Below are 12,500 nucleotides of genomic sequence, written 5' to 3'. Positions count from 1 at the left end.
ACCTAAATTTGCCGAAAAAATATATATGTCACCTTACCAAACAAAGCCACTCAGACAAACTGCACAATTAATAATAGTCGTATTGACAACAGAGTAAACGCTTTTCTTTAAACAACTCAATAAACTGTTTTTTGAAGGGAATGTGAACGACAAGAAACTTGATCATGGCGAACCAAATAATAAAAGATCCCCGCCATGAAAGTAGTGTTTCTCTGTGGAAGATGCACAGAAGTTATAAAGTCTATGGACACATGAGAGGGGAAACATGATTTTCTGAAATGCCTTGAAGGCTTTCTGGAACAGTGGTTCTCAGCCATGCTGTATATATGACTCCCGGGGAAGTTGGGAGAGGCTCTATAAGCCTTTTTGGTGAGTCCACGCAAGCAAAATAGTAAACTGGGGAATCACAGAAGTGTTTGAAGGATCAATGAAAAATATTCTGTTTCAAGTGTATTTCTTGTAAGAAACAGCTAAATTTCTTTCCCTGACGTTTTACATGGTTCAAACTACACAAGTTAATGTGTGACAAACAAAATAGGACTTTTGGAAGAAGTATCTATAAAATTAGTCATTAAACATTGAGTGGCGGTTGGAGTGGGGTCCACCAGAATAAAATAATAATTAAAGGGGTCCTTTTTACCTTTATTCTTTGTTTCTGTCATTTGATTGCGGCCATGCCGGAGCACTGGCTTGAAGGGTTTTAGGGTTTTAGTCAAACAAAACGACCACGGGACTTATTTCTTAAGCATACTGCTTATTCTGTCAACCTCTTTTTAAATCACTAAGTTCTGGAGATGTAAACACCCAGCACCGGTTGTCAAATGGTGATGAGGGGAGGGGGCACGCACATCACAACACACCCAACATCCACACACACCCATACATACATATATATGTGTGTGTGTGTGGGTGTGTATATATATATATATATATATATATATATATATATATATATATATTGGTTGTCCGGAAAATTTTTGCTGATTTTTAAAGGAAAGAAAAAGGTCAATAAATACCTGCCATTACATTTTTAATCATCCAAATATGAACCATTTTGTTGTAAGATGCGTCTCCATCTTCCTTTAACTTGAAAATACCCTCTTCCCAGAAATGAGGTGGTTTCATGGCAAAGAATTCATCAAGGTATCTTTTTACATCATCAAAGGAATTGAAATTTTTACCATTAGGACTATTCTGCAGAGACCTGAATAAGTGAAAATCCGAAGGAGTAATATCTGGGGGAATATGGAGGGTGGAGTAACACGTACCAGCCGAGCTGCAGGAATTGTTGTCTGGTTCCCCAAAGCATCAAGTGTCGAAAATGAACTTTCTTATCTTCCATTTCAAAGGGTTACAGAATTAATACAGGTTATAGGAATATAAACATTCTTCCACGAAAAGATAACTTAAACTGTGCTCTAAATGGAGGTGTAGTCAAATCCTATTTTATGGACGCAACCATATTCGAAAATAAGTCGAAATATAAGCTACTATAAATCAGCATGAACTTTCCAGACAACCCATATATATATATATAATATATATATATATATATATATACAAATATATATATATATATATATATATAATATATATATATATATTATATTATATTAAATTAGAGATAAAACCACTATTAGTCAAATAAAACAGTGAAAAACATAAGCCAATACATAAAATTGATTTAAAAATATAAAAGTTAAAAATTAAAAGATTATTTAAATAATTTAAATTTATAAATTTTAAATATATATATATATATATATATATATATGTATGTATATTTTTATATTTATATATTATTTTATTTATTAATTTATTTATTTATTTATTTTATTTTTTATATAAATATCAAAAGTATTAAAAGTTTAATGAAAGATAAAGACTAAACTTTTAATACGTTTGATATTTACATAAAAATAAATTTTTTTAAATAAATAAATAAATAAATAAATTAATTAATTAATTAATTAATTAATCAAATAATATATAAATATATAATATGCATACATATATATATATATATGTATATTTGTATATATATATATTTAAAATTTATAAATTTAAATTATTTAAATAATTTTTTCAGTTTTATATTTTTAAATTAATTTTATGTATTGGCTTATGTTTTTCACTGTTTTATTTGCCTAATAGTGGTTTTATCTCTAATTTAATATAATATAATATATATACATATATACACACACACACATATATATATGTATATATACATACACACACACACACATATATATATATATCTTATATAGATAGATAGACAGATAGATAGATGGATAGATAGATTGATAGATATAGATATAGATATAGGTATATATATAGATGTATATATAGATATAAGATCTAAGGATTGAGGTTTAGGAGGAAAAGTTGGCTTCAAGCAATGCGTAGTAAATACAAAAACAACTTTCAGGAACAATGGTTTGTTGAGACAGAAGGTTTTGGATTATTTTTGTTATCGAAGTTTGATGAATTGGAAAAAGTTCTTTTTATATTTCATGGTAGTCAACCAGGGTTGCCGTAATGAATGCAGCAGTACAATTTGTACCTGCAAACATCAATCACTAAAACTATTCTCACAATACAAATAACAACATCTCCACTCAGCCTTTTTCCCCTAACCTTCTCAAATTTTCCTTCTTATTTCAATACTAAAAGAATTTTGTTTTTCAATTTATCATACTTGAATACGAAAAAATTCACAACCTTCCATCTCCCATTTTGAGACTGACTACCCTTGGAAGCTTAAAAGTTTTCCGTTTTGGAACTACTTCTAGCAATTTCTTATGTTTTCTTTTATTTTTACAGGTAATCCTTGGTTCACTGATATTTTTGTGGAGTCGGCACATCAAAAATATAGTAAAGAACTTCCATGGGTACTTCTTTCCTTGTAACCCTTTCTTCAGCAAACCCCTTTTAGCTGATTTATGTCTTTTACATTCCCATTTTGAACCTTACACCATGTACATGATTTTACCAATCCGTTTCATTATTATGCCATCTTCCTAACCTTCTTTTCTATTTCTGTACACTCTGAAAAACACCTTATCACCAGTTTTTAAATACTTGGTCATATTTTTAGTGCTTTCCCTGGCTTTTACTTTTCTTCCAGATAATAACTTGTCAAAGCTGACGTAATTTTTCTTGCCAAGGTCAGTTCAGCAGGCAACATGCCTGAAGCGGTATTTGCGTTTTGTGTTACACAGTAAATGCTCAGGAATAGTTGCAATGTTACATCATCCACGACCTCATTTCTGGATTTCCTCAGCTTATCTGTTCGATCTTGGGTAACCCAGAGAAGTAGTGATATGCTTAATTGAGAGTGTCTTGCAAAATCTCTTAAATTCACTTGCAATAAATTGTTTACCATTATCAGGAGATCATGGTGCCCGGAACACCACACTTTGCAAAATGTTCGTGTAGTAAATCCACTGTTAATACAGTGGAGATCAATTTTCTACATTTATACATTTCTGGCAATTTTGTAAATCTATATACCCCTATTAGATAATAAGATCCATTTAATGGTCCTGCTAAATTTATGGTGTAGCCTGGTCCATGGAAAATCAGTCTTGGGCAAAGATCGAAATTTTGAAGGTGGTGACTTTGCTGCAAGAGCACAGCCTCTGCAGGATTTTACCAGCTTCTCGATATCTAGATCTACTTTTGGCCAGTACAGATAACTACTACTAAGTGACTTCATTCTAGAAATTCCTGAATGTCTAGTGTGGAATTCCTTTAACATTTGATCTTGTAATGAGGCAGGCACTACGATCATCTGTGCATACATAAGCACATTATCACATATCAAACACAAGTTCAAAACTGTGTTTCATCCAACAAAACACATTTTTCATTTGTTTCTTCTGATCTCTCTATTTTTTCATTTTCATAATAAACTCATCCATCTCCGCCTTAATTTTTATTTCATCCAATATGATAGGTAATTCATGCACAACATTGCATAATATACCTTTTATTCCATTTTCGGCTCTTAACGCCACTATCACTGTGTCTCCTAGTGGTTCACTATATTTTAGTATTAAACCTCAACAAACTATCTGAATGTACCTATTTTTTAGACAGCAAATACTCCATTTTTAAGTCATGATTCCCTAAGATCATTCCCCAGCATTGCATTCTGTTGGCTGCATGTGTGGGAATACAATTTTTTACCCATAGATTGATAATAATGGGTGGTGGTCTGTCTGCAAGCAGAATTGTCTTCCAAGGATAAATTTATGGAATTTCATTACCACAAATATGATGGCTAATTCTTCCTTCTCTATTTGACTGTAAATTTTCTCAGCCAGAAATAAGGAATGCATGAGCTACAGCTTTCATGCTAGCATCTTCATAATTGTGTAAATTCACAGCTCCAATACCATTTTCACTAGTGTCTGATGCCACTACCGTTTGTAAATTCGGGTCAAAATGTGATAATGAGAATTCTGACATTAAGAAATTTCTTCCAAAGCTTCTTGGTACTTGTCTGACCAGTTTCACTTAAATACTCTTATAAGTCGATACTGTTTTCTCCTGTGTTAGCAGTGCTATTAAATCACATGTTAAAGTCATCTCTAAAGATTTCCTTAAGAAATTATAGCCAGCACTCATTTGCTTCAGATACGAAACGTCATAACAAACCACTGCTGGTTACAATTTCTCCTGAAAATCTAAAATGATAACCGTAACAAGCTCTTACTTTTGTTTCCAGTCATACTAATCTTTTTTGGTTTCAGTTTCAAAGATGTAAAGAAAACTTCCAAGATATCCGGCACGACCATTACTCATTTTACTCTTGATCTAACAAAATCAGTTCCTTGATTAATTAACAATCTATCTGGGACACGAGCAATTCAACAGCAGAATCCTCAACGACTTCTTCGAACCCTCCATCATTTGCAAGTGTCCCATCACCTAAGTTTGATGTAGAATTTGTTCTTGTGGAAAATTTATAGAATTTTATTTTTCTAAGCATCATACATAGTTGAGGGTCCCACTTTATCCCATGACACAACAATTATCTCTTCTGTTTATCTTCACCAGAATTCCAGCTTTTGAAAATTCAGAAAGACGAAAGAAATTTCTAAATTATCAGTATGGCAACACCATATCGATTACCCCCCAATTACATGAGACATCAAGGCAATTCTGGCAGACACTTTGTTGGACGACATTATGAGAGGGAAGAACTGAAGATCTTGATCAAGGATGAAGATACTCAAATAATACAAGTTTATGGACTGCCTTATGTTGGCAAAACAAGTCTTGTGAAAACTGTAAGAAATTTACTATTGTTTTCTCTTTTCTTTACGTTAACCTTATTGCATTTTGCCTTTCTGTAGGTTATTAGGGATCCTTGAGGTTTTACAGTTAAGTTACTGACTAAAGAGAAAAGCATTTCTTGTTCAATCCCATACAATGGCAGTCACTGAAGTCTTTGTACCGTTTGGTGAGTTGATGGTTGACCTATGATCAAAGGTATTTCTCCTGTAACCATTCTGTCTATGGCAATGATCATATTATTTAATGTATCCTGTCCTATGTTATGAAGAAGATGGGCAGTTTGAGAGAAGTTTGACTGCTTTATATATTATGTATGTAAGTGAGTGGGTAGGTAGATAGGTAGGTAGGTAGGTAGGTAGGTAGACAGGCAGGTAGACAGGCAGGTAGGTAGGTAGGTAGGTAGGTAGGTAGGTAGGTAGGTAGTTAGGTAGGTAGGTAGGTAGGTAGGTAGGTAGGTAGATAGGTAGGTAAGTAGGTAGACAGTTAGGTAGATAGGTAGGTATGTATGTATGTAGGTAGGCAGGTAGGTAGGTAGATAGGTAGGTAGGTAGGTAGGTAGGTAGGTATGTAAGTAGGTAGGTAGGTAGGTAGGTAGGTATATAGGTAGGTATGTAGTTAGGTTGGTAGGTAAGTAGGTAGGCAGTTAGGTAGATAGGTATGTATGTATGTATGTATGTATGTAGGTAGGCAGGTAGGTAGGTAGGTAGGTAGGTAGGTTGGTAGGTAGGTAGGTAGGTAGGTAGGTAGGTAGGTAGGTAGGTAGGCAGACAGGTGTGTATATGTGTGTTTGTGTGTGTCTGTATGTTTGCATCTCCTCGGCTTGACATTGTAGATTTCTTGTAAATGAATGTCGTTAACTTCCAATATTCCATGGAAATTTCCTATAGAGAAATATTTCCTTGGAAACAAGTAAGTTTGGTGTCAGGGGGGCATCTGGCTGTAGAGGGTCTGCCAGTTTGACTGAAAACTGGTAAGCTGGGGAGATTCACCAGGTTCCACTCTAATTTGTCATGGTTTCTACAGATGGGTGCCCCTCCTAACACCAACCACTGCAAGAGTGTAAGGGGTGTTTTTCACGTGCCAGTTACGAAACACCAGCATCAGCCCTGACTACGACCTCACTTGACTTGACAGATCTTCTCAAGCACAAGAATAATTGATTGATAGACAGAGAGTGAGAGAGATGTAGATGAAATAAGAGATGGATAGTAAAAGAGATGAAGCAACTGTGTAATTAATAGAAAGATAATTAAAGAGATAGAATGGCAAAGTGACAAACTGTTATCCAGAAAGATACTTAGACAAACTGTAAGATGAATATGAAGGAATATAAAGGATACCCTGAACTAATGCATAGACAAAAGAATAGACAAAGAAACAGTTATTGAGAGGGAGTAATAAAGTCAGACAGAGAAAGAGAAAAACTGAGAGACCAATAAAATGATAAGTGAATCTATGGAAATCTTTGAACTTGTTCTAATGTTATGTTTCTAATATGACAGGTCTGTCAAGAATTGAAGGATGAAATCAACCCCGAAAGACTCCACATAAAACACATCCATATTTCTAATAATAGCAGTTGGTCTGATATTTCCAACATGTACAATACATTCACCAATTGTTCCAGTATCACCAACACGAAATGGAAAATTTGTATTTTTGATGATTTCCAGAACATTCAAGAAAGCTTCCTTCCAGGTTTCCAGGAGCTTTGCGACAATGACTTTTCACTGCACAGAAATCTAAAAATCATTCTCATTTTAAGTGGTGGAAAACCATTTCAGTTTGATAGAATCAGATTTGCAGAGTGTAAAGTGAGTCCATTGTCCATTAAAGATGCCCAGCTTCTTTTCGGTCGCTGTTCAGACATTGAGACGGATGATGAGAACAAAGAACAAATACACAACATCATCAGATATGCCTGTGGCCTGCCAGGACTTCTTATTTACTTTGCAGAAAAATTCTCCCAGTTTCGTCATAATTTCTCTTTTAATGATATCTACAAAATGATTTGTGATGAAACCAAGCTCAATGACTGGCTGGACGAATGTACAATTAACAGACGTAATATCAAACAAGAAATGGACAAGTACTTTTCTCAACTCTCTCACGAACAGCAAGAAGCTCTCAAAGTGCTTTCATATTTTCCTGGAAGATTTGGTATTGAGGAAGCTGTTGAAATGACTGGTTCTTCTAGTCAACCAGCTTCCAAGATGCATGTTTTGATGCCACTTGTGGAGCAAGGTTTGATCAGTTCAGATTTAGAATTACAGTATTTCCAAGTACAAGAATTAATACGTGCAATTACTAAACAACAGATTGACAATGTACACAGCAATGATTTGGTAAAGCTCAAATATACAAACATTATTGGGAAAAGTCTGATGAAGGCTCAAGATATTTATGATAAAGGCCTCATATATGAAGCACTCGGAATAATGAACAACAACTGGGAAAATATTTCGTTTCTGATGAAGAAAGGGATTGATGCACCCTCAGATGGTAGGACATATGGAGTTTATTATGAGGTAAGATATTTTGTCCTTAACAACGTGTCTTGTATCTTGTGTTGTAAGTCAGTCTTTCATATGTCGCATTTTCGTTTAACCTGAGTTACATCTTCCCACATCTTTACCATTGGTTCTCAATTGAGGGCCATATGGCCCATGGAGGTCCATATAAGAGTTTGCATGCACATCCAAAACTTGCCATTCACCAGTTCCCCGTTCGCCTGTCATATGCAGTGACTATCAGTAAATCACAACAGAAGACTTTTAATAAAATGGGGCTATTCTTACCTGAACCTGTATTCAGCCATGGCCAGGTATATGCTGTCAGGTATAAGGTGGCGAGCTGGCAGAAACGTCAGCACGCCGGACGAAATGCTTAGCCATATTTCGTCTGCCGTTACGTTCTTGGTTCAAATTCCGCCGAGGTCGACTTTGCCTTTCATCCTTTCGGGGTCGATAAATCAAGTACCAGTTACGCACTGGGGTCAATGTAATCGACTTAATCCGTTTGTCTGTCCTTGTTTGTCCCCTCTGTGTTTAGCCCCTTGTGGGTAGTAAAAGAAATAGGTCAGGTATATGCTGCATTCTCAAGGGCTTGCAAATGATCTGATGTGAAACTTAAAGTTATCAACACTGACAAAGAAGGGAAAAGTAGTAGAAAGAATTATTATTATTATTATTATTTTTTTTTATTATTATTATTATTATTATTATTTCCCTGGGGCAGAAAAGATTTGAAATCATTAATATTTTTCATAAAAACGTTGATTTCAAATTTTGCTACAAGGCCAGCAATTTGTGGGAAGAGGAAAATTGATTTGAACTCAGAACACGAAGGCAGACAAAATGCCACCAAGCATTCTGTTTAGTGTGCTAATGGTTCTGCCAGCTCACCACATTATTTCTACAGACAAAATATTAACACATGTTACTGTCTTTGTCTTTTAGATAACATTAAAAGCCTCAGATATACTGATGCTATGTCACCCTAGAGATTCAAGACAGTTTTTCCAAGCATGTCTACAAAACTCCCTGTTATTTGGTAATGAAGAAGAACAAGCTCTTATGAATATAGCATATGGTGTATCATTGACAGATTTACCAGGTATGATATGACGATGGTGTGTAGATTTTGTCATCCCACTGATGTAGATAATATGCTTAACAGGAATGTTGAGCATTTAGCACCATTCTTTGTATATTTTGCTAAATACTGAAGAGGTGTTTACGAGATTATATAATGTTTCTAAAAGCAATTACGTAATACTAGCAGTAATTTACCAAAATACGTGTATGTTTCATAAAGCATGATTTCTATACTTTATTAACATTCTATACATATATCCATACATGCATGCTCCCATCCCTATATATGTATGTACATAAACATTTGGAAGGCAGCTCCTTGAGCAACCTTCTTTGTCCGATAACCTTGAACACATGACCAAAGAAGTCATAATTTTAAAACATACTTAGGTCAGACACAAATGTGAATCATATTAATTCTGCAGGAGCTGGTATGAATTTTTTCAGAGGGATCTGAGGGGGTGACCAGGGAAATTTTTCTGAAACTGGATGATTTGATATGGAATAACCCATATACATATATATGCATATATATATACATATGCTTACATGCATGCATCCATCCATCCATACATACATACATATATATATATATATGTATATATACATATATATATATATATATATGTATATATATATATATATATATGTGTGTGTGTGTGTGGTGTGTGTGTGTGTGTGTGTGTGTGTGTGTGTGCGTATATATATATGTATATATATATATATATATATATATACTAGCAGAATTGCCCGGCGATGCTCGGGGCTGAATTGCTTGAAAGTACTGTTAATGATTGCACTGAATTATGATGATTATTCAGGCAAATATCGATATAAGTTTACGGTGGGAGATAAGGACTTAACGATCAAACGTGTGCCATTGCATTGTTTTGGGGGAACCAAATTTCTATAGGGGCACCAACTTTAAGTTTGAGAATGTGTGGTGGTAGTCCGGTGGGCTCAAAGGAATTGAGTACCTCTGTTGGATAGTTGATGACGTCCTCTGGTCAGGAGTTGTATCGATAGACTTATATACATAGACATCCCCAGGAATGAGTTTTAGCATTTCATCATTAATATGGTGAACAGTTTTATTCCTCGGGGCCAGAATAGCCCTTTGGCCAATCCAATCCATATTCTGATAATTAGCTTGTAGATCTGGGAACACTGCATCTCTGAGATCAGAAGGCGTTTTAACAATGGTACAAATGGAATCGATGGCAATATTACCATTTTCATCCCCTGGTATTTTGCCTTCGCCAAGTGCAAGGAGGGTGTGAGAAAATGCTGCTGATGTGATATTATGTCGCATATAAACACGCATATTGGTGTGAAATTTGAGAATCTTCACCAGTGGCCACAATGTGGATGACTTAAGACACGCACTTACTGCATCAGTTCTAGTCCCTTTGGGAATAACGGGAAGTGTTTGTCGGAAGTCCCCTGAAAGAAGAAGTGTTATGCCTCCCATGGGAGCTGAAGAGTGTTTGATGTCTCTGAGCGATCTATCTAGTGCCTCAAGAGCACCTCTGTGGGCCATCGTGCATTCATCCCAAACGATAAGCTTGCATCGTCCAATTTTAAAACAATAACCAAAGCCCCTTCTCCAAAAGGGGGAGGGTTACGGTTTACAATTATTTAACAAATGCAACACAACAACGTTTCCCTGACGAGGAACCAACAAACGTGATTACAATAGTCAAACAGTAATAATAATAACAACAAACCTTTTTAATGTATCCCCATTTATGTGAAACCACTTATTCAAGTTCAAGTCATTGATGCAATTTTATACGAATTGCTAATACACACACACATAATAAGGGTGAAAAATTGAATATTAAGTTGATTAATATGAATTGAAAACCAGTGGTGTAGCATATAAGACCATAGCGGATCTTCTTGTAGCAAAAAGGATGACCAGTATTAATTGCTCATCCCTTTTATATAAATACTTTCACTTTAATTGTTGCACACTTGCAAAGAGAAAGGAGGAGAAAGTGTAGTGGTAATGGTAGGAGTGAAGCACTTGAAATGAAAGAGGGAAATCGTAAAATATTAAGTTTTCTCGAATTTTTTCTTAATTGGGGGTGAAATTGAAAAAAACTTTACATGCCATGACCCAATGGATTCTACTTTGAAAAATGATAGGTAAATTCCAATTGAATAAATTCTATATTGCAGAATTGTATAAAAAACGAACGGTTTGGGAGGCAGAGAAAATCTGCCTTTTATCATAAGAGATACACACACACATAATAAGGGTGAAAAATTGAATATTAATTTGATTAATATGAATTGAAAACCAGTGGTGTAGCATATAAGACCATAGCGGATCTTCTAGCAAAAAGGATGACCAGTATTAATTGCTCATCCCTTTTATATAAATACTTTCACTTTAATTGTTGCACACTTGCAAAGAGAAAGGTGGAGAAAGTGTAGTGGTAATGGTAGGAGTGAAGCACTTGAACTGAAAGAGGGAAATCGTAAAATATTGAGTTTTCTCGAATTTTTTCTTAATTGGGGGTGAAATTGAAAAAACTTTACATGCCATGACCCAATGGATTCTACTTAGAAAAATTATAGGTAAATTCCAATTGAAGAATTTCTGTATTGTAGAATTGTGTAAAAAACGAACGGTTTGGGAGGCAGAGAAAATCTGCATTTTATCATAAGAGATGCATTGAGTACTGTTCTCACTTATGGGCAGGTGCTCCTGCAGATTGTTTCACTCTGTTGGGCTGCATTCGATGCTGTATTCATATTCTATTGGTCCTGATCTATCTTCTAAATTGGATTCACTCTCTCATCGTCATCATGTGGGTCTTCCTTGTCCCTTTTCTATAAGTATTTCCATAGACATTGTTCAGCTGAGCTCTCCTCTCTGGTTCCTCCTCCAAGAACTTATCACCGATCAACCAGACTTGTATCCATCAGTATCCCGTGCAACCTCCTAAGCGCCGTAAAGCCCTTTACAGAACCAGTTTCTTCCCTCACGCCTCTGAACTTTGGAATTCCCTTCCACAGTCTTCTTTTCCGCTTTAATATGTCCTTCAGTCTTTTAAGTCTAATGTACATCTTCACCTATTGACTTCTGTCTGGTGTCCATTTTATTCTAGTAACTCTTAGGTTTTCAGTGCTCTAAGGATCCTGTAATTAGTGAATGCTTTAAAAAAAGAAAATACATACATATATATTTGTATATATAAATGGATGAATAAATTATCCTTTGTTTACTGTTAACATGGAAAATGTTGAGATAGGTTCTCTTTCTTTCCTGATGAGAAGATTGTAATTGACACCGTTTATTCCTTTGGAATAAAACCAATGTTGTCTTCGAAACATATGTCGATAGTAAAAGAATTTGAATAGCATCTGCATTCAACTTCATTTATTTACTTGTATTTGTATATATGTATACATATACGATGGGCTTTTTTCAGTTTCTTTCAACCAGATCCACTCATAAGGCTTTGGCCAGCCTAAGGCTATAGCAAAAGACACCTGTCCAAAGTGTAATGCAGTGGGGCAGAACTCAGAACCCTTTGGTTGAGCAGGAATGTTCTTACCACACAACCATGTCGGAGCCTTTTAATG

General features: G+C 35.1%; 1 protein-coding gene across 1 annotated transcript in view; it reads left to right on the top strand.

The window, feature by feature from the left end:
- The window catches only part of LOC115226970, a gene marked incomplete at its 3' end in the record, with an annotated part of 10,504 nt that extends 1,582 nt beyond the window's left edge, over window positions 1–8,922 (top strand). The window contains exons 2-4 of the mRNA XM_029797924.2: window positions 5,068–5,300; window positions 6,810–7,835; window positions 8,766–8,922. Coding sequence (XP_029653784.1) covers window positions 5,121–5,300; window positions 6,810–7,835; window positions 8,766–8,922 — 1,363 coding nt within the window. The remainder of the gene's footprint in view (window positions 1–5,067; window positions 5,301–6,809; window positions 7,836–8,765) is intronic.
- Between the last annotated feature and the right edge of the window lie 3,578 nt (window positions 8,923–12,500).

Source organism: Octopus sinensis, unplaced genomic scaffold (genome assembly GCF_006345805.1).
Source record: "Octopus sinensis unplaced genomic scaffold, ASM634580v1 Contig00810, whole genome shotgun sequence".
NCBI lineage: Eukaryota > Metazoa > Mollusca > Cephalopoda > Octopoda > Octopodidae > Octopus > Octopus sinensis.
The sequence above is the reverse complement of the archived record's forward strand: the minus strand, read 5'-3'. Positions and strand labels throughout refer to the sequence as shown.